Source organism: Papaver somniferum, chromosome 1, assembly GCF_003573695.1.
Source record: "Papaver somniferum cultivar HN1 chromosome 1, ASM357369v1, whole genome shotgun sequence".
NCBI classification, from domain to species: Eukaryota; Viridiplantae; Streptophyta; class Magnoliopsida; order Ranunculales; family Papaveraceae; genus Papaver; species Papaver somniferum.
The window spans coordinates 149,257,616-149,280,982 of record NC_039358.1 but is presented as its reverse complement, the minus strand read 5'-3'; the positions used below and the strand labels follow the sequence as shown (position 1 = coordinate 149,280,982).

Genomic DNA, 23,367 nt, shown 5'->3' with positions numbered 1-23,367 from the left:
CTATGATGCTGAATTGAACATTTACGGAATTATGGGAGTACTTGGAAAAGACGAAGTTTTCAAGTAACGTTGAAGCACCAAGGAGATCAAGCATGTGAACGAGAAGCTACAAAGTTTTATTTATTTTGTAATCCATATGTATTGATAGTTTTGTCACATCGGTCATTGCTACCTCATTCAGAAAGAATTTGCTTGCGAGATTGAGAAAAGAAGACTTTGAGCTTTCCTTCCTCTTATTCTCTAGCCGATCTCTCTTTATATACGAGTTTATTCTATCTCAAGCATATTTGTAAATATTAGTGATCAAAACTATATGTCTTGATTTCTAGTATACTTATGACTAAGTCTCGGTCTAGGATAGTTAGGAATAGTTGAGCTCCAGACTCCATCTTGCAAAGACGAAGAACTACTCAAGGAACCAGTATAACTTCATCCGACCAAAAGGTATGTGTAGACTTGATCTCATCCTGTCACTTAAAAGTCTATCTACTTGTTGATGGTGGTTTTTAGTTTAGGGTCAAAGTTGTAAAACCTTATATTTAGCGATGTTATCCTGGAAAGGAATAAAGGCCAATTTGAAAGTAACGAGTGCTCAAACCTCTTTATTTACACATGTATTGAACAACTCAGTATATATGAAATTTATTCAGAATGGTGCGCACAGTAGTAATCCCAAGTATTATGTGAATTCTATTTTATGCCAGCATCATTAACTAATGCATGACTCGGCTGACATTTTTTCCGTGCTATCTTCCCAGTATAACTCTCAATACTGACATGACATGACGATCAATGCTCACTCTCAGCAGAGTAACATGAATCTCCCGAAGTGTTAGTATTGGGATCTGCACAAAAATATTCATACGAGTTACATCTCTCTGACAAAGAGATCGATGTGTTCACACACTTTTAATTAAAGTTGGCGTGATTGAACACGCATTTATTCTTAAAATCTAGACTGTTGATGTCGGTCTCAGAAACAATCACGGCCATACAACTTGGTCGCATGATTTAACAAGCATAGCTTACTCCTATTAGAATTAGGCCATCACCGCAGTGACTACCGGCAGGCCCACTAGTGCCCCAGACGATCGAATCCCATTCCCTCAGCCGCGAAGTGATTTGAATGCTGATACCAAATGTGGGTGATCGCGCTGTGCAAGAATGGCTCGAACGAGCTAAGACTGTAAAAAACGGTCTCAAGGGTCATCATATCCGTCCAATTTCTCCAGCCTAGTTGGACAACTTAGATCGTGTTCCAAACAATCAAAGAAATGCCAATGCGTTCACCACCGGCCCAATATTATCCCTTACCAATCGACTTTCTCATGGGGAGTTGATATAGCACACCAAGTCGTTCGATTGAACTAGAGTAGACACGGCTGCTTCAATCCCTAATCAGTGTTTGCGGCAACACATTACTGCCGCAAATCGATCACAACTATCCAACTTTTCCAGCCTTGTTGGACGACCGAGATCTCCCCTGGAATGATCAACGAGGCGCCAGCATGGTCATTGGCGGCCGCACTTTCCCCTTGGACGATCGACTTGCCTATGGCAAGCCTATAGGGTGCTCGACCGCTTGCAAGAATTTGAGTCGACATGTTGTGTTCAAAAACCCTAATTTAGGTCACGACAATACATAACTGTCGCAGATTGATCACAACCATCCATCTTCGCCGGCCTAGTTGAACGGCTTATATTCAACTTCAAGCAACCCCGAAGATGTCAGTGCGATTACCGCTGGCCCACCTCCACACATGGTCGACCGGCCTGTTCGATCTAAAGCTCAATGCCTCGAAACGCACGCCCAAAGAGGGTGGGACACACGTCTCCCTAAACCCAAAAGTTGCGTCAACGGCAGTATGAAACTACCGCAAATCCATCACAAACATCCAACTTCGCCAGCCTAGTTGGATGGTATAGATTTATTTTTAGAAAACAAGTAAAACAACATTGTGAAGACCGACCATCTTTCTTCCACATAAGGCGATCAGCCAAGTAATGGCGGGACCCTAGAGCCACCAAACGATCACTCAAAGGTGGTCGATCACGCTTCCACTTTTAAGACGCTTATTTACGAGTTATTTAATCAAGCTCAAAAATAATGATGCTTCATACACATCGATTAATTTGAGCTGGTTTACATGCGTCGAATACATAAACATTTCATTTTGGCCTCATAAACAACTTAGTTGTTTCACCTAATAGAACCATGATATTCTCAGCGGCAGGTCCCACGACTTGACCCACTCACTCGAGACATCAAACATGTCACAATCTAGGGGATGCTTACTAGGGTATTGGTCTGGCGGTTTACAGCATGCAGCGTGCAACGCGCTCTTACGAGAACGTGTTAGGAAAAGACGGACTGTTAACAATGATGGAGTAGGGTATGAAGGTGTGATCACGCAATGTTCACCACCTCTTACACGGATCCATTACTCCACCACTTAACTTTCTCCACTTCCTACGAGATCAGGGTTACGCTCAAATGACTTGTATAAATAGGTTTTCAACCTATTCAAATGGGGCAAGTGTTATCAACACAAGGACCCAGAAACCATTTTCTGATACAGTCATAAACAACCACACCTTCATTCAACATTCTGATCTCAAACACCTTCTTCGCTTCCCTCCCTAAGATCAACCCTTCTCCTTCACCTTGTGACCGAATTGAATCTGGAACGACCAATTTCTTGGTTTAGGCCAGAGTCTTACAGATTGATTTCTCGAACCTAAAAGCCTTCCCGTGCAGTGCATTTGTTTAGGGTTTATATTCGTTTCTCATTCAATACACCCCAAATTACCAAAAAACAGCAGAATCAGTTTTTACCCATAAATACTACTCTATCTCCTAATCTTGAGACAAAAGTCGTATAAGTATGATAGTTTTCATACATACAAATTTGCTATTTCGAGCCGAGTTTACTCGCCTATTTTTTTCTCGAAATATGTGTTGGTAAGCTTTTGCTTTAACCATCTTCATCTTTACCCGTGATGAAAGTCATGATGACGTTTCAATCTTGAAAATAGCTTTGATGACGATAGTCGATTCTTTATGTCTAACGACTGCTATAACATTATAGAAGAATGTTTCAATCATTCAAATGTAGAGTTGAGAATATGTAACCACCTATGGATGTAAGCATATAGTGTGTTCGCACATTAGTGTATAAATCCATCTGCCGGAAACCAAGTGCGTGCATATGTGTGCATGCGGTATTGGTGAAGGAGACAGGTTGGGTACGCGTACGCGTACTGGCGGAAATTCACGTCCGTGAAATTCTGCTGAGTTTGGAGTTTACAAACTCAAAAACCAGTCACCTTAGGTACGCGTAACCGTACGCGTATTGGCGGAACTTTTTCAACCGAAAAAGTCTACTGAGTTTGGAAACTAAAACCAACTCAAAATCCGGTAGCTAAGGTACGCATACTCGTACGCGTACCCAAGCTAGTTATTTCTCAAATCGGTAGTTCATGGACTTAAAACAATAATTTATAAGGAATGCAATCTTTGCAAACCGTGGGTATATTGTTCATGAATTGATTCAAATGAATCAAACTGATTTTGTTTCAATTGTGGCTATGTATAAAGACCTAAGCAATTAAACAACTCTAGAACTATTTCTTATGAGTCATTTGAACTAGTTATGAGAAAGATGAATACGGTTAATATGGAAGCACTCATATGGCTAACCATTGGTCAACCATTTGTGAACCAACCAATGTACATGTTTAGGTACGGTTAATCAAACCTAAATGAATACAATTCATTTGTGTGTGACAATCTAAGTTTCGATCTAACGGTTGAAAGATATTAGCTTGGATAAATCAGGTTTTTCATCTAACGGTGATTATTGAATGCTTACCAAGGTAACCTGGATTGCAAACCCTCATTTGAAAACTATATAAGGAGATGTCTAGAAATTGTGCAAAACTAATGCCCACGCCTCCTGTGTGATACTAGTTGGTTTTCTAGAGTCGATTTTCCTTTAATTGTAGGTTTCTTCTCGAGACCCTATCGATTAACGACTTAAAGACTTCATTGGGATTGTGAAGCCAGACGAAACTACTTCTCTTGTAGTTGAGCGATCTGATCTTGCCATTTTCTATCGTCCGAGTTCAATTGAATAATTGACTTGAGATTATATCTCCGATAGGGCAAGATAAAAAGAAATCACAAACATCTTCGTCTCATCGTTTGTGATTCCGTAATATCTAGTTTCGCTACCATACGATTTAGATTATTGTGAGGTGATTGTTAATACTAGCATGTTCTTCAGGAATATAAGTCCGGTTTATCAATTAGTTCTTGTTCACATTGATTTTTATCAAAAGACATAACAAAACTGTTAGGTTTATCTGTAGGAGACAGATTTATCTATCCTTGTATAATTTTCTGTGTGATATTGATTTGTTCACTAAAGTCTTCGACTTTGGGTCGTAGCAACTCTTGGTTGTGGGTGAGATCAGCTAAGGGAATCAAGTGCGTAGTATCCTGTTGGGATCAGAGACGTAAGGAGCACAACTGTACCTTGAATCAGTGTGAGATTGATTAGGGTTCAACTACAGTCCAGACCGAAGTTATTTTGTAGTAGGCTAGTGTCTGTAGCGGATAAATACATTGTGGTGTTCAATTTGGACTAGGTCCCGGGGTTTTTCTGCATTTGCGGTTTCCTTGTTAACAAAATTTCTGGTGTCTGTGTTATTTCTATTCCGCATTATATTTTGTTATATAATTGAAATAATACAGGTTGTGCGTTGTATCGATCAATTGTGAAATCCAACCTTTGGTTGTTTGGAAATTGATTGATCCTTGGATATTGGTCTTTGCCATCTAAGTTTATTCCTTGTATTTGATAAAGAGTCGCAGATTTCTATTTGCTTGAGTAAAGATCAAATCAAGAGAGGAGATATTAACTCCTCGATATAATTTTACCTAGATTGAGTTTAACTGTCTAGTTGATTCTCTAGAAAGTATATTGGAGTTAGTCCATACAGATTGCTAATCGAAATATTGAGTGTGGTTGTTATACCCCCGCATTTTCAGACCCCCGCTTTTCACCCCTTAATAGTCACAACCATAGGTTATAATTTTATCAATCATGTCCATATAATGTTTTTAGAGATTTATTCAGATGTCAATTATCTCACAGAAATAATTTTTGTGCATCTCAAAATATTCGACAGGGCAAGTACGTGTACTCTACCTTGTTCGTGACTTTTTATGTCATGGTACGTGTACCCTAAAGACAAAAAAGAGTTCAGGAACTTACAAAAATCGGTTTACGTACCGGGTATGGATACCACTCCGGTTTCAAAACCAACAGTTCTTTTACGGTATGCATAATAGGTATGCGTATCGTTCCTGGTTCACGAGAAATAGATTTTTTATGGTATGGATACCGGGTATGCGTACCAAAAAGTTGTTGTCGACATACAGCTACTCCGGTACGTGTATTGAGTACATGTACTATGGTTCCGGACCTATAACAATTTTCTCAAGTATATGAACTGGTATGCATACTGTCATGTATCCATAATTTACAGTAGTTCTATATTTCTCTCTAAATCAATTCGAAACATTCCTAAATAACATCAATGACACATATCAGTGTTCCAGGTTATTTTCGAATGAAAATATTGAATAAAGATTAAGATTATGAACAATAATTGTTCTTAACCTAGATTCATCAAGTATGAACAATGTTCATTAAGCTTAGTCATATATATTTCGAGAACTAATTACCAAGATAAACTTGACTCGAAATTATTGTTATGCTTGCAATAGTCTAATTAGTCATGCGACAATGTCTCATAGACAGAAAGATGAATATAACTTGATAAATAGGTGGTTCAGTCTTCACTTACCTTTTGTTGAAGAAGTTCTCCAAAAGCTTCGGTTGATCTTCGCCTTCAAACGGTAGTCAGTGATGTCCGATTCTCAACTAGACATTTATTCTAATCCGAGACTTGACTAATTGTAGACTAGAAATAAATATATAGTTTTGATCAAATAAATTTGACTACAAGCTTGATATAGCAACAATTGAGTTCGACCGAGCAATGCTCTAAGAATCTCTCCCTTTATTAATTTTAGTGACAAAACTATTAATACACTTCACATTCTGAGAACATTGAGAATTAAAATTAACATATCAAACAAAAACTAAAGAGATACATATAATGTAAGTGACCCTCTCTATACGGATCAAAATTCATGGAACATAACACAAATAGTTCTCCTTTTCGCTAGCATCAGTGACATCTAACTTTAATTTGGAATCGATTAGTGATTGGGTCTCTAATTGGATATCTTCTCCAACGTACTCGCCTTTTCTCAAATAAAATTATAACCGTCCCGTGGTTCATTTGGAAACACAAACACACCGTGATATTGAAAATACCACTCTTTCACCGTCATCTTAATTAGTCAAATGAAAAAGCATCTCCAAAAAGCTCTCAACAATTCATTTCCGCCTTTGTCTTAGGCTCAAGGTTCGGGAGCAATTAGACCTCTAGGGTCTGCAATGGATACAAATTGGATTTTATTTTGTTTTGTTGATGCTTCATTTAAGGAAGAAGAATTATCTATGAGTTATGTCTTCTTACTGTACTGAGTTGATAATGAACTATTTATGCATATTGTGGCGGGATGGAGTTGAGCTTCCTCGACAATTCATGCAGAAGCAGAATATCTACTATTAGTAAGTAAATGGTCAAGCATCAATTTACCATCAAACCTAACCATACCAACAGAGTGCAAGAAATGTGCGGATATAGTTAACAATGGAGATTTAAAGGCTCCCTCGCAAGCAAACACAATCACTAAGTCTATGTGATCATGAAGAATCTCCCACAACCACATGTTCAATATATCAATCGGAAAAATAACACAACGACGAATATTATGGAAAGGCAGCAAGAATTCGAATCCTACAACATATGTTAACGAATCCACATATCCACCGTCCTTTGTAACGTTTTTAGTAAGTAAGAGATTGTGAAGTTGCCCTTTTGATGTCAAAAGAAAAACATAAGTAAGAAATTTCGAAGTTGATGTACTATTTTAATTAATTTCTTAATATATTTATCATTTCCATTAAAAAGAGAATAGTTCAATATAGTAGAAACTCTATAAATTAATGTTATTGGGACTACCAAATTCTATTAATTAAGCGAGATATTAATCAACCGATAAGTTAATAATTTAAAATATTAGGAGGACCTGTAATTCTCGACCAAGATTTCGGTAGCAGTTTGGTGAAAAGTCGGGTACTCAAAACAACCAATATGGATGAAGTGAGGAAGCTTGATGATCTTCAGAGTGAATTGTTGTTATTAAGAAGCGTGTGCTGGGGTATCTCGCTTATACTTTTCTATGAGAACTTCCCTGCCGGATTACCTAACAGAAGCCCAAGCTGTTTTTGACTCCCATCTGTCCCAACACTTGTGTCAACTGATCAGATGGGCCTGATATGGGTCTCCTGCAACAACGTTTAGTTTCATTGCCATTTCGTTATGATGGTATGGGCCTCTACTTTATGGATGATGCAATAAACTACTGCTATTTAACGTCTTGCATTCAGACTCAGCCCCTCCAAACCATCATACTACGTAATATCTCGGTACACGACACTGGTTCTGGTATGCAGCGAGCCATGAAACTATTCTCTAGTGTGTGTGGTCCTAACGTCAACATTGAGGTAACTTCCCCCATCCCACGAAGACCCTGACAGTTAAATACTTCGATGTCATCGTGAAGGAGATGCCTGCTAAGTTTCTATGTCTGCACGTGACGGAGCACTATGGCAATGCAACAAAGTTGATCATGCATATAACTTGCTCAAGGCTATACCAATGAAGGGCTTAATCAGAAAGTTGGGCCTTAATGTTTCAGCGCAATTTTGCGTTATAGGCTTGGTATATATACCACTTTTCGTAGAAGGCAACCAATGTGCATTTTGTCTGAGAGACATGGGATGCTATGGAGATCACGCCCTGCATTGTGCACATGAGGTAAGTCTCAAATTCATGCATGACCTGGTCCGAGATACCATTGTTGATATGTGTTTTAGAGTGGGGGTTCCAGCTAGGAAAGAAGTAGCTTTGGGTTTTTTTTGGAAAATGATGGAGGGGCTCTTCGGCCAGCAGATATCCTAGTTTACAATTGGGATAGTGGGAGCGATATGTGTCTGGATTTTACTGCGGTCTCACCATTTACTGGAGGCGGTGTCCATACCTTCTGACCCGTCTTAGCATTGAGCAATGCCACCCGTAAACGTAACAAATATCTCGACAATTGCTTGGCTCAAAGCTATGCTTTTTGATATCTTGGATTTCTCGACACTGGGTGAACTTGATAACGACATGATGGACTTCTTGGAAAGGCTGAATTGAATAATTATTTACCTAGATTTGATGCTAATGCTAAAAGATGTAACTTTTCTTCCACAGATTAGGAATTGTAATACAGAAAAGTTTTGAAGCCCAGCTTGTAGCTATGCTTCCAACTAGTTTCTTGTAAGTTGTAACCCCTTTTGTATTTTCCCTTTTTTTTACCAATAATTAAAAAAAAATAATTAATATTTTATTAACTTATAGATAAATTTATTATCAAAAAATTATTTTATAAATAAAATATTCCTTTTTCAAAACACTCTTCAATCTCCCAGAAGAAATACAGTTACACGGTTGCTGATTGATGAAGAAATAATTGAGAATGTTGTGGGAACTGAAAGGTGAGGATGAAGATGATGGAACTTCTACAATAGAACGACAATCACATTAAATAATTTCTTGATGAGTAATGAAAAAACAACATCAGAAGCTCTTACGATGATAAGAAAATTATAGATGAAATTGATTTCAACAAAAAATAAAAGATAATAGTAACATTTTTCAAATGATTTCATAAATAATTAATGTATTGAATATAATATATAATGATATTTCACATGGGTCTATATGAATAATCAAAATGTATTATCTTATAATTTTAACGAGTTTTTTTTTCCTTTTGAGGAGAAAGGTTAAATTTATTGAAGAAAAATGTAATAAGGCAAATTGCCCCCATTTTGATGACATTTTGATCGATTACATTCTATCTATTATAACCTTCCAGTGCGTTACTAGATCTCTGAAATTGTAATGTCCAAACCATTTCTGATTTGAACCCCAAATAAAAATCAGCAGTTTGATCTCATTAATGATTTCTGATGTAGTTCTTGGACGCTTATGTGCCATGACCCTCATGTTCCTCTCAGTCCAAATAGCCCATACTATAGCAAACGGGAAAATGGACCAAATCTTCGTGCCTCTGTGTCTACCCCTTCTGAATTTCCACGCCTCCAAAAGGCTAATAAGAGTACCTGTCTGAGCCCATCTGATATTTGGGATTACAATGTCAGATGGGCTCAAATTAACGAGTTATTAATTTGACATATTACACCCGACTTGAAACCGGTTTAAAATATTATTTCAAAAAAATTATTAAATAATCGAGTATTAATAAATGAAGTTTCCACCGTAGATAACAAACGGCCAATGTTAGTAGAAGAGATTGGGATTCAAAAGCCCCGTAGTGGGAGGTCAAGTTCTGGACTAAACTAGAATCTAAGTATCTAACCTTAGCTGGAAATGCTCGACGGGCGTATGGAAAATGAAAAAATGGAAAGATGAAAAGAAAATGTAGAGTCTCTTTGGAATCAATCTTTAGATGTTAATTGTAAAGTAAATTTAATAGTGACTTTGAAGAATAATCAAAAGGACAAATTTATTCTTCGAACATGAGCGAAAAATAACTTCAATGTTAGATAAAGTAATTTAATTAAGATCTCAAAGTAACATTTTGGAAACGGTATTTTCTGATTAATAATGAAATGCAATTGACACACTAAATAATTTAAACCAAATGTCTGTCACCTTCAACAAATTTGTTAAAATGATATCTTTTCCAAAGTTGAACTTTTCCTGTTAAGGCTAAATCTTTTTAATCAAAATTCAAAAGTTAATTATTTTGAGGACGAATGACCTTCTCACCATGTGAACTATTATCGCATTTCACAGGATACAACATTACATTTTGATCCAAAAAAGAAAAGAAAAAACATTACATTCTTTGGACGGAAATCAAATATATTTTCTTAGCGGTAATGTGTTTTTTGTGAGAATGTTGTACACAACGAGAGAATCATTTTATGAAAGAAAAATTAAATAAAGAATCCTATTATTGGGGCTTTGAAGGGGTGTGACTTTGGGGGCTTAAAATGCTAGGTGGAGACTAAATGGTATAAGGGAAAGATCAGATTTATGTGAAAATTCGAAAACACCCTCACATATTTTCATTTAAGATACTTCTACCCTTCCATTAACTGATTAATCTAATCAATAAAAAAAAACTGATCTTCATTAAATGTAAAAAAAACTGAAAATCAAATGAATTAAAAGAGAACAAAAACTACTCCCTTTTCATTTTCATTCCCTTTCTTCTTCTCTGCCCCTCTTCTTCTTCTTCTTCTTCTCCGTTCATCAACAATTAATCGTCGATTTAAAAAAATTACGTCGTCGATTAAACTCATTGTATAAAAGCATGAAAGCAAAAGAAAAATTAGGTCATTCTTCGTCGAATCAACCTCCTATTGAAGCAGAGAAACCAACTCCAATTAATGAAGTGGTGTAAGTGAAGATGAAGAGGAATTGAATGAAGGAGATGCACCAGCCTCCCAGACTCCTGAGATGACAACAATAAGGTACGAATCGAAATACCCACTCTTTAGTTAAGCTTTTTATCGATCTCTCATTAAGTTTCGAAGATTTTAGGTCTGAAAAACAGTTTCATAAACTATTTAGCTGGGAGTTCTTTGTTTCCCAGCCGTAAATAAGTATCACGGTTAGGATATGTTTGTTTCCCAGCCGTTTATATGTATCACGGTTGGGAGATCTAAGAACTCCCAGCCATTTATATTCTCACGGTTGGGAAATCTAAAAACTCCCAGCCGTAATTTAGTCGATGCGTACGAGGTAGAATAATCCCATCCGCAACAACTTAATCACGGGTGGGACTTTCCTAGTCGTATATATCTGTGTGTTCGAATTCATGTTTCAGCGGTAGTGGTTACGTCTAGGTTTCCTATCCGTAATATGAGTAAGCAATGAGAAAAGAAAACTTCCCAGCCATTATTGTTTTTACGGCTTGGTCGATAAATCAAAATCCCATCCGTTATTTCTGTTGCGGCTGGGACTTTTCACTTTTCCTAGACGTTTTTTGATTACATCTTGGTCGTTTGATAATTAACCCATCCGTAACTGTATTTTCGTCTGGAACTTTGCATACATCCTAGCCGTTTTTATGTTGTCGGTTGGGTTTTGTCAAGATTTCCCAGCCGTTGTGACTTATCTTCTTTTGCATTCTTGTCTGGTTTGTCTTTGAACAGAAACGAAAAGAGGAAGAAAAGATCAATAGAAGTAACACCTTCTAGTGAGCCGACTCCGCAACCTCGTCACGAAAAGCCATTGGGTGCAAACGCAAGGAATACAAGTGAAGTTGGAGTTGGTAGAGTAAGTGAATTTGTGCTTGCTGTTAGTGGAGGAAATGAAGGTGGAGTTTCAGGAGGAAATGATGGTCTTGATGTTACTGGAGGAAATGAAGGTGAAGTTGTTGTAGGAAATCAAGGTGAAGTTGTTTTAGGAAATCAAGGTGGAGTTGGTGTCGGAAATCAAGGTGTAAATGTTGTTGCTGTAGAAAATCAAGGTGTAGATACATTTGTTGTAGGAAATGAATGTGGACTTGATGATACTGAAGTTGCCACTTCTAGTGCTGCTCTTGATCAAGGTGTAGTTGTTACTGAAGTTGGTAGTTCTAGTGGTGCTGCTCTTGATAAAGGTAAAGCAGTGGTTGAGGAGGACAAGAAGGATGGAAAGAAGAAGTATCTACCAAAGGATAATGCAAGAGACATCATTGTTGCTACGAAATTTTTACCTAAAAAGAATAATGGGAGACCTTGGGGTTTGCCAAGAGATCGTTCCGTCTTGATTGGTTACGAGTCATCATGGGATGCTAGAGTCTGTGCCGCAAAGGTAATAAATCAAACTTAATATACGTTGTTTTCATTTTATTATGGATATTCAATCGTAACAACCAAAATTTTATATTATTTGTAGTTTCCCGATAAAGCGGTTCCTAAACTAAAGTACCAACAACCAAGGTTTTGGCCGTTGGAGGGTGAGCATCCAGATGTGGTAGCTTTGGTAAAAGCTTCAGGGTTATGGTTCGGAATCGAGGCGCTGCAAAAGTCGTATGATGTTGTGACAGTTTGTAATTTTAGGTTTATAAATGTTTTTTTTTTTGTTTATTAGCTATGAATAAGTGTATTTGATATGAAAAATAGGTTGAACGAGTTAATTGGGTGTCCAAGGACATTACCCGTATGATTGATTCGGGAGAGAAGTTAACCTTCCCTGAACTAAGATTACTTCGGAATCGAGTCCAAGGTATAATACTCCCTGAGAAAGGAGGTTTATATCCTCAAAAAGATGACCGATCAAGGAGAAATAAGAGGGCTAGGTCTCCTTCTTCTAGCGACGACTCGGATACTCCCCCCGTGAGCAAGCTTCATTAAAGCAAGGAAGATGCGGCAAAAAAGGAGGTCGTGCCGGAACAAGTGCTCGAGGTGGAAAAAAAGAATGGTGGAACAAGTGCTCCTCGAGGTGGAGGTAAAAAGACTCCCACTCAAGCTGGTAAGGGAAAAGGAGGTAAAAAGGCTAGAGTTGTAGAACCAGCTGTTGAACGGGACCAAGAGGACGATTTGGATGCGTTTTTACAAGAGTCTTCTGGGGAGGAATCAAGTGAATAACAATCTACTCGCTTTTTAGTATTTTACTTCATGAATATTTTGTTACCTAAGCCTTTGACATTTTACTGTTTTCGTTCTTTGGTTAAGGATTGAGATGGATGGATTTTTATAACTTTGCATTTATGAATTAATGTTAGTCTTTCAATGTGTTTAATCTAAGAAAAATGAGGAAAAAAACAACATCATTGTTTTTTTCAGGCATTGTTGCTTCACAAAACCTAGCCGAAAATGCCTATAAATGTTGAAAGATAAACTTTCATAGCCGTAAAATTGAAAATGGTTAGAAATTGTCAGCCGTAAAATGAAAAACGATTAGGAAACCCGTCCGTGGAGTGTTCACGGTTGGGAAAAACCTAGTCGTTGTTTGTTCTAAGTTCCCTGAACTACAATGAGTCATGTTTACGGCTAGATATCCAAGCCGTGTTAAATTCACGGTTAGGTTTTATATCCGTGAATATATTTACGTCTTGGTCGACCTAGATACTTCCTAGCCGTCATGAGGGAAACGGTTCGGAAAGCCATTTGTGGAAGTTTACGGTTGGGACATTCCTAGCCGTATAGTACTCTGGTAAACAAAAAAAAGGGTTCCTGGAAACTGCTACATATCCAAGCCGTAATTTCTAGCACGGGCAGGAATCCCAACCGTAACTCTGACAGACCACCAACTCTACAGGTCATACAGAATTACGGCTTGGTGTGCCTAGCATTTCCCAGCCGTAATGCTCTATAATTTCACTTGTACCACTTCAAATCGGCTAGTTTTTTGAATTTTGAAAAATATATTCGTTTGAAGACTAATCTATAGAAGGTTCTAGCTGTTCAACCACCTATTTAAACTTGAAATAACTTGTTCTCCATATAACCACCCATTCCAAATCAAAATCACACATACAAGCTCTAGTAAAACTCCTAATAACTCAATGCAATGTACTCAAAGGATAAACCCGACTTTAATTTGGATGAAGACTTATCTCTTTGTCAAAATTTAGTGTTATGCTATCCAAAGAAGGGAGAAGAACGAAGGAATGGTGGTGTACCAAGTCAATCTTATTGGAAGAATATTTTTGAAAATTTTTGTAGTGAAACTGGTAACCCTAACAACCGCGATGGGATTGAATTGTATCTTCGATTCTCAAACGTACGCAAAAAAGTGGAAGAGTATATGGCTTTACTTCGTATGTGCAAGCTGTTGGGTGCAATAATCAAAAACAAAGAAAAATCAAATAAGCAAAAGTTATTGATACTTAGCTCCTTTATAATGGAAGTGATTGCTTTGACGAAACGAACAAGCTCCCCGTATCTCCGCAACAGCAACAAGGCAAAACTTTGGAAAATAGAGTGAGTCACGTGTTCAACACGCTGTCCTTAAGGCATTAGAGCCCGGCTACACTCAAGAGTGATGCTATAGCCCTCACAGGACGGATATCTCCAGGATAAAACACCCTAATACACCTACTACTGGCATATGTAGTAGATGCTCAACTTGAGCTTGGCAACTCCGAAAAAACCGTTAAGGAAAATCGCGAATGCTTAAAAAACGCTATAAAATATTTTCCCTTAGGGGTCCCTCTAAAATATAGAGCAACCCCTTTCCCATGATTTTAAAAAAGTAGTGAATTTCTTTATATAATGGAATAAAACAATTTAAGAAGAGGAATTCCCCGATGTGGGACTAAAAAGCTTATATAGTCTCTTAAAACAACTAAAAAGTGGAAACTCCACAATGTGGGACTAATAATTTTTTCATTCACAAACAAAACAATAAATTAATTTTATTTAGTTAAACACATTAAAATAATAATTAATAAATATTGTTCCAACAATCCCCCACATGAATGAAAACCTCAATAAAACATGAAAAACACAGATAAATCTTGGTAAGTCAACACCCAATCTCCATGATCCGGCTTGATCGAACAGACATATGGAACGTCTGTGTGTTGAAATCATACTAGTCATTTCAATGTCCTCTCCTTCACACAAAAATGTGTTGACCCCAGGGTCATACTATGAATTGCAAAAATCATATAGTATAGAGAGCTTTCATCTTTAGCTCCTCACAAGTGAGACTAAAGGTTCCTTTCACGAAAGTGAAAAAACATGAACCAGTGAACACTTAGTGACCCTTAGGTACTAAGTTCCAGTAATACCAAAACCATCAAAAGCGAAAATCATATAAAAAATGCAGGAAATACCATTTTAGGCAGAGGTGTCCATGAGGTCTTGAACCTTTGCTTAGTGAGATATTACCGGAATTACTTGCTAGAGACAGTGAACTATGTCTTGAACTCCTAGCGTTTGATGTAATTCGCGTGACAATCACGGATGATATCTCCAAGGTTGCTGCCAAGCTCGTGTCGTTTTGTCCGTTTTGGCCCTGGACGTATCCTGTTTCTCAGAATGCTCTAGAGAATCAGCTCATATTCTCACAGGAAGCGACCCACTTCCTCATTCAGATAGGTGAGCTTCCATAAAGAGTGTTACTGCTACACCCCACTTCAATCTTAAATTGAAACTATAGAACTCATTAAGACTTATTAAAAAGTCATCCTCCACATGCAGTCACACTATCACGTCTACACCATAGGGAAGGGACAGAGAATGAAAATCTCTGATAGTGTTTACCTTTACCCACCACAAATTAGTTGTCTCATTCGAAACCTTGATCATGGGATCTCCAGTCAGCAAGGTTGAGTATCCTTCATGGCAAGTTTAATATATGAGCTTAAGCCCCAACCCCCTCGATGCATTTTTAACTATCTCTTTGTACAAACCTTTCGTCAAAGATTGCGCGATATTCTCCTTGGACTTTATCCAATCAATGGAAATAACGCCGATTGAGATTAGTTATTTCTTAGCTTTAACTATTATAGCTTGGCTAACACAATGTATAGATATAGCTGGCACAGGCCTATGCCAAAGAGGAATGTCTTCTAAAAAATCTTAGGCACTCGGCCCCCTCTCATGCTTTATCTAACGCAATACTCTCAGATTCCATAATGAATTGAGCGATATGTTTGTTTGGAAATCTTCCAACAACAAACCCACATGTTAGAGTGAAACCATATCCACTCGTAGACTTAGACTCCTCTGAGTCAACTATCCAGTTTGCATCATAAAGTCCCAAGGACAACAAGATACCTTTCATAAATCAAAAGAGTATTTTAGGTACCATAATACTCTACTCAGTGCATCTGAATTCTCTTGCTCTGGACTACAATTATATCCACTTAACTTACTCACAATATAGGCAATGTCTGGACTCTTACAGTTCATTAAATTCATCAGACATCCTATAACTTTTGAGTATTCAAGTTAAGATACTCCACTACCCTTATTTTTCTTGAGACTACAAGAATAATCGTACGAAGTACAAGCAGGTTTACAATCAGACTGATTGTATCTCTTAAGCACAACTCAACATAATGAGAACGACTAAGACTTATAAATGTTTGATTATCTTCTAATCCTCATCCCTAAGATTACATCAAAAGGGCCCAAGTCTTTCAAGTCAATGTTCTCATTCAGTGCATGTTTTTAGTGGAATTGATCACATCTATGTTTGTATCAAGCATATCATCAAACATACAAGCATACAATTACACAGACATCCTTAACAAGTTACTTGTAACATACTTGTCAGATTCATTAATTTAAATCCACTATCCATTATCACATGATTAAATTTTCCATGTCACTGTTTACGTGCTTATTTGAAAACCATACAAAGATTTTTCAAATTACAAACTTTGTATTCACAACCTTTCACTACAAAGTCTTCAGGTTGATCTATGTAAATTTCTTTACCTAATTCACGGTTTTAGAAAAAGCTGTCTTAACATCCATCTGATGTATCTCTACGTTCTTTATGGCAGCAATAACAATTAGTATCTCAACGGAAGTAATTTCCGTCACAATTGAATTAGAATCAAGGAAATCTACACCTTCTTTTAGTTTATAGCCTTTAGCTACCAACTTAGCTTAATATTTTTCCACAGTTTCATCTACCTATCGTTTCCTCTTAAAGACTCATTTACATCCCATGGTCTTACAACCTGGAGGTAAACTAGCAAGCTCCCAAGTCTGGTTCCAACGGACTGAGTCCATTTCACTAAATGAAGCTTCTTACCAGAATGGGGTTTCAGTAGATATCAAGGCTTCTTTACAAGTCTGTGGCTCAGACTAAGCTAGGCATGTTATGAAGTCGGTTTCATAAGAAGTCTCAAGTCTAATTATTTTACTTCTCTTAGGCTCAACATCAACTTCATCTTCCTTTAAAATAAGTTCTGACTATTTGAAATAAATCTAGGGGATCAACAACACATCTCTAATGAGGTACAGGTTTAGAATAAACATGTTCAAAGAACTCAGCATCCCTAGATTCCGTAATAATATTCACACCAATGTCAGAAAAAATCAGAACACACAACCAAAAATCTATTTGTAGAAGTATACTCAATATACCCTATACGAAAACACAATCAACATTTTTGGTTTCAATCTAGTTCTTTTAGGAAGAGGAATTACAATCTTAGTCAAACGCCCCCACACTTTGACACATTCATAAGAAGGTCATCTACCGTTCCATAAACCATATGGAGTTTCATCTGATTCTTAAAAGGGTACTTTATTCAGGATATACTAGTTAAGAGGACTGCCTCCCCCCACAAGGCCGCAGGTAATCCTGAACTAATCAACATGGAAATTATCATCTCCTTAAGGATACGGTTGTTATGTTCAAGGCTTCTAATTGGTTTCCAACTTCAAGTTTATACATCTTAAGGCTTCTAAGGCGTCATCCTTATCCTAAGCAAGTATACAAGATAGTACCTCGTACAATCATCTACGGAAGTTATAACCATCTTTTACCACAGTGGTTTTGGGTTGAACTCATGTCAACTAGGCCTAACTGAATTAATTCTAAAGGCTTAGAATTACTCTGAACATTTGTGCTAAAAGATTTTATAGCATATTTTGATTCTTCACAGATTTCACTTTTGTGTTCAAAATCCAAACTAAATTTGGGTACGAAGCCTATGCTAGCCAGTTAAGCATTGACTTATAAGTTTACGGTTCCAAGTCTACCACGTAAAACAATCAATCACACAAAGATATCACAAGAATCAACTACGTTCACATCATCAGTTTTTCCGTTAAGCTTATATAGACCCAAAGTCCTATAACTCTTGCTTAAAAAATCACTGCCTAGTTACAACAAGTTTTCCAGATTCAATTAAGATCTTAAATATTTTTCCATCTACAACAGAACAAGATACAAGATTTTCGCATATGCTCGGAACATGAAAACTTCATTCAATGTGAGATATTACAGATATGAGCTTCTGCTCGACCTTTTCCTTTTATGCAACCTCTATTGCATATGAGTTACTCAATAAGAGTTTCTCGACATCCCCTATCCTATGATAGGAGGTGAACAGGTCTCTGTTTCAACAAACATTCTTGGTGGCTCCAGAGTCCACCTACTGGTCTCTCACATTGGTTATTAAAATAACTTCCGACATCATGCCACCAAACTCGTTCTAGTTTGTTTCAACTAAATTAGCATTAACTTTCTACTTATTAAGGTTTTTATGTTGTCTACAATTTACTGCCGCGTGGCCAGGAATTTTACAAACATAACACTCACCCTTAACTAAAGTAATTCCGGATTCAGGTTTACGAAATATACCTTTATCATGAAGACCATGCTTAGAGTTGCGTTCGATGTTCTCACCTTTGCCATCTTTGGAAGATTTGTTTCCAACCACATGCGGCTATTAGCCATGTCCCTCGGAGATGACACCTTTATTCACAAATCACAATTCCAAATCAGAAAGTAAAATATGAGTTTTGAAGATAACATCTATATATACAAACTTCGTTTGAATCAGCGTTTCAAAAAACTCATGGTTACCCCACAAAAATTAATTTAGTTAACAACAATTTTCTGCTCGTCAGAATTTTTCAGAAACGTTTTTCTGTTTTGTAAAATATCAAAAAAATACTTTTACAACTCCAAAAATTCTGAAATTTTACGCGGGTAACTATCAGGATGTCTACTACGTTGTGTCAAAAGGGTTCATCGAAATTCTTCTAGATTAAAAGATAAAATTGAAACTCTACAGCTGACCAGAAATTCGTTTTTGTTTTTCACTCCACAATTAACATCCATGATTCACAAACCAATCAATCGTTTTCGATTATTACAAATAATGTCTTAAGATTGTTGGGTGCAATAATCAAAAAAAGAAAAATCAAATAAGCAAAAGTTATTGATACTTAGCTCCTTTATAATGGAAGTGATTGCTTTGACGAAACGAACAAGCTCCCCGTATCTCCGCAACACAACAAGGCAAAACTTTGGAAAATAGAGTGAGTCACGTGTTCAACACGCTGTCCTTAAGACATTAGCGCCCGGCTACACTCAAGAGTGATGCTATAGCCCTCACAGGACGGATATCTCCAGGATAAAACACCCTAATACACCTACTACTAGCATATGTAGTAGATGCTCAACTTGAGCTTGGCAACTCCGAAAAAACCGTTAAGGAAAATCGCGAATGCTTAAAAACCGCTATAAAATATTTTCCCTTAGGGGTCCCTCTAAAATATAGAGCAACCCCTTTCCCATAGATTTTACAAAAGTAGTGAATTTCTTTATATAATGAAAAAACAACTTAAGAAGAACTCCCCGATGTGGGACTAAAAGCTTTATATAGTTCTTAAAACAACTAAAAATTGGAAACTCCACGATGTGGGACTAAAAAGTTTCATTCACAAAAAAACAATAAATTAATTTTATTTAGTTAAACACATTAAAATAATAATTAATAAATATTGTTCCAACACAAGCAACTTCGACTTAGAGGTGAGACTGATGAAGAAGTCGTAGCTCAAGCTAACAAGGAATGGACAAAATGGAAAGGTTATATTTTCAACTTCGAAGCTCAAATGACCATCATCAAAGATTTCTTGATACATCGGAAGGGATGTTGTTAAAACCAACTTTGTAATGGGGATATATTAAGCATGTAATGAGTTTTATTGTGGTCTAGTTAATGAAAGTATTAATAATTTTCAATCGTATTAAGAATTCATGTTGAATCAAAAAATTTCTCAACTTTCAAATCTAATTACGGCCGGGAATGTTTTGTAAACCCAGCCGTTTTGCAGACTCGGGTTATTCAGGGAAGAATAACGACCAGAAGTTCGTAAATTCATGTCCGTTTTCTGTAATCACGGCTGGGAGTTACTGATTTCCAAACCGTTTTGTGGTGTTACGTCTGGGAATTTCTAATATCCCAACCGTTGTGTTGATTTTCGGTCGGGTCGACAAGTTTACCCAGTCGTTACTGCAGAAAAATCCATATTATTTTTTTCAGATTTCGACGGATTTGAACTGATAAAATTGATGTTGGGAGTTGATTATAAGGTTATCTTGAGTTTTGTGATGAAGGGTTTCGTCATTTGTCTTCAAAATTTGTTAAAAAAAATTCACCAAAATCACCATTTTTCCTTCTTCAAAACTAAAAAAAAATCAAGTTTAGATTTACAAAAAATTAATGTTTGGATTAGTCTAATCGATTCACTAAGACTGATTAGTTAGCTTAATCAATTTAATTAGCACTAATCAAATTAAGGGTAGATTAGACATTAGAGAAAAATATAGATAAGGGGTCATATAGGTTGTTATTTCATAACCCCAAAAAGGCTCCAAAAACTCACCCTTTTTAAGCCCCATAATAGGATTCTAAATAAAACCACTTTTTGTCCTCACAGAAACATTAGCTTCTAAAGTATAAAAATGGTCGGTTAACATGTCCCCTTGTGCATACCAGTTGGTTTCATCGTCTGTTCACTGAGTCGCTGGCATTATACTTCATGTGTTCTCAGTGGCAGATATTGGTATTATTATTATGTGTAGATTTTGAATTATTTTTACTAATAGCTAAAACATTTTAACCCTTATGTTGATCACGAAATTTCTATAAACAGGATTGTGATAGACAATTTGGTTCCATCAAACATGGGTCTAAATTTAGACAAAGAAAAAGAAAAAAATAGGCTCAAATATTGAGCTGGTGATTCTCTACTTTTCTTGTCTCCCATGTAAAGAATATTTCAAAGACCCAAGGAAATGAGAATGTAATAAAAAGTAGAAAAAAGAGAGGAAGAAAGTAGCGGAAGAAAACTGTAAAGATTAAAGAAGCTTTTTCTTTAAATTCCTTCTCACACATAATTAGTTATCCGTCTAGTAGATGATGATGATGATAAATATCACCAAGGTAACCATATATGGTTCTCACTGTTTTCAACTTAATTTATTCTCACCTCGTTCTCCACCTCATCTTTATGCTCATAAGAAGTTAAGAGCTCTACTTTCCCTCCTCACAAAAGTATCCTTATTGTGTTAAATTCATTTCCCTTCAGACACTCTTTTGTCTCTTCATCCTTCATCATATCATCTGTGGAGAAGGATTTCGAACATTAGATCAAAAATGGGAAAACATCAAGCAATAGCTGCACTGATCTGCCTGTTGATCGTCTGCCTGGACATAGTAGCTGGGGTACTTGGAATCCAAGCAGAGGTTGCTCAGAACAAGGTGAATTTCATGTTTAAGCATTTCTACTTCTATTCTGGAGACCAATTTCACATTTTAAGGAGAGACATTTGACATATACAGTGAAATTTAAATTAATATGCAGGTGAGACATTTAAAGCTTTGGATATTTGAATGTAAAGAACCAAGCAGTGAAGCTTTCAAGTTAGGGTTAGCTGCAGCTGCACTCCTGGCACTAGCTCATGTTATAGCTACCTTGCTTGGTGGGTGTGTCTGTATTTGTTCAAAAGATGAGTTGGATAGATCTTCTGCTAACAAACAATTGGCAGCTGCTTGCTTCGTTCTTTCTTGGTAATTTACACTACCAGTTCTTGAAACCATTTATCTTGATTTGACTTCTTGTTTCTGCATTATTAATTAAGTTTAACTTAATAACATGGATATTTTGAAAAATCATATCCAAAGGCCCAAAAATACAAAAAGGGCACAATGTCCTTTGAGAATTGAGATAAAAGGAAAGATATGTCCTTCAAGCTGGTGTCAGCCTCTAAGTTGATTGTCTTTAGGCAAGGAAAGGCCTGGTTTGAGAAAACTGAAGAAAAAAGAAAACGAAGGCAAAGAAAAGAAAAGAAAAGAAAAGAAAAGAAAAGAAAGATGATGTGCTTTTAGAGCAAAGCCGAAGGCAAAATCTGTCCTTCTGAGGCTCCAACCAATTTTCTTGTTTTCTTAGTTATTCTCTGTCGACGTATGCACGTGTTAGAGCCTGAGTCAAACCATGACCTTGAACATTAGTTTTAGTACTTACCCTTCTTCCCTGAACGATGATTAAAGCAGAGTAGTTCTAGACACACAACATTTTAAACAACCTTCTCACATGAAATTAGGAGGGATCCAATTTTAGGCCCTATAATTAAAAGTTATGTGAGAAGATTGTTTTAGTGTTGTCTAAAATGTTGTATGTCTAGAATTTTTGATCTTAACTTTAAATCAACTGATCTTCAATGGAACTAATTTATTGATCTGCTGATGATTCAGGATTGTATTAGTTGTTGGATTCTCGGTATTGATAATAGGAGCACTCGCGAACTCAAAAAATAGGTCATCGTGTGGGATCTCACACAACAAATTTCTATCCATTGGAGGGATATTATGTTTTGTTCATGGACTATTTTGTGTATCCTACTATGCTTCTGCCAATGCTGCAACAGAAGATGCCAAGAAATTCAACAACGGATCCCATGCGTAACCTTGTCAAATCGAACTTGTCATTCCTATTTCAACTTTTTTGCCTTGTTTTTTGTGCTTCCTTTTCCTCCGTATGTTTAGTGCTAATTAACAAATGTCTCCTAATTTGATATGTATTTTTTTTTATTGGAATGAGTTTTTTTGGGTTGGGTTTTAGATACAAACTGCTATTATCTATCGTGTAATTAATCCCATCGGATCGAACCGACTCAACCCGACTTCTGGCTGTTAGATAACAATCCTCCTCTAGCAATCCAGTGATGTATACAGGTGATTCTATGTGTAAGTTTGGTCTGGCGGTCACCAAACACTAGATCACTCCTATCAAATAATTACTTGCATTTCAATGGTGACGAATATGTTTCAGTGTCCGAAAAATTCAAATAATTACTTGCATTTCATTCATTAAAATGTACGATATTTTAGGGATGTGAGAATATCACCACCTTATAGTAAAGCCGTCATCAACTCTGGAATATATTGTCGGATCTCCTTAATGTTTTGTATTCATCATGAGACAAGTATTTGGGCCAACCAGTCTAGCGTATCAATTTATCCTCGACATAAGACTTGTTATCAGTTTGATATAATTTGCATTGACATGGCCCATCGAAATTGTCCAATTTTACCATGGTGGTCTTCCTAAATCGTGAGATTTTCAACGTACATCACTGTAGTCATCTGATAATTGATAGCTTCTCTTG

General features: G+C 36.7%; 1 protein-coding gene across 1 annotated transcript; it reads left to right on the top strand.

The window, feature by feature from the left end:
• The first annotated feature begins 21,120 nt into the window (after window positions 1-21,120).
• Window positions 21,121-22,902, top strand: LOC113333393. The gene is made up of 3 exons (XM_026579907.1): window positions 21,121-21,460; window positions 21,564-21,769; window positions 22,454-22,902. The coding sequence occupies exons 1-3, from the start codon at window positions 21,356-21,358 to the stop codon at window positions 22,662-22,664; spliced, it is 522 nt and encodes a 173-aa protein (XP_026435692.1). The 5' UTR covers window positions 21,121-21,355; the 3' UTR covers window positions 22,665-22,902.
• Window positions 22,903-23,367: the final 465 nt, after the last annotated feature.

What these genes read in the sequence shown, in the direction of transcription:
- LOC113333393 (XM_026579907.1), top strand. Translation starts at nt 21,356, where the DNA reads ATGGGAAAACATCAAGCAATAGCTGCACTGATCTGCCTGTTGATCGTC. An exon ending in CAGAGGTTGCTCAGAACAAG is followed by an intron (nt 21,461 to 21,563) that starts GTGAATTTCATG and finishes ATTAATATGCAG; the next exon opens with GTGAGACATTTAAAGCTTTG. An exon ending in GCTTGCTTCGTTCTTTCTTG is followed by an intron (nt 21,770 to 22,453) that starts GTAATTTACACT and finishes CTGATGATTCAG; the next exon opens with GATTGTATTAGTTGTTGGAT.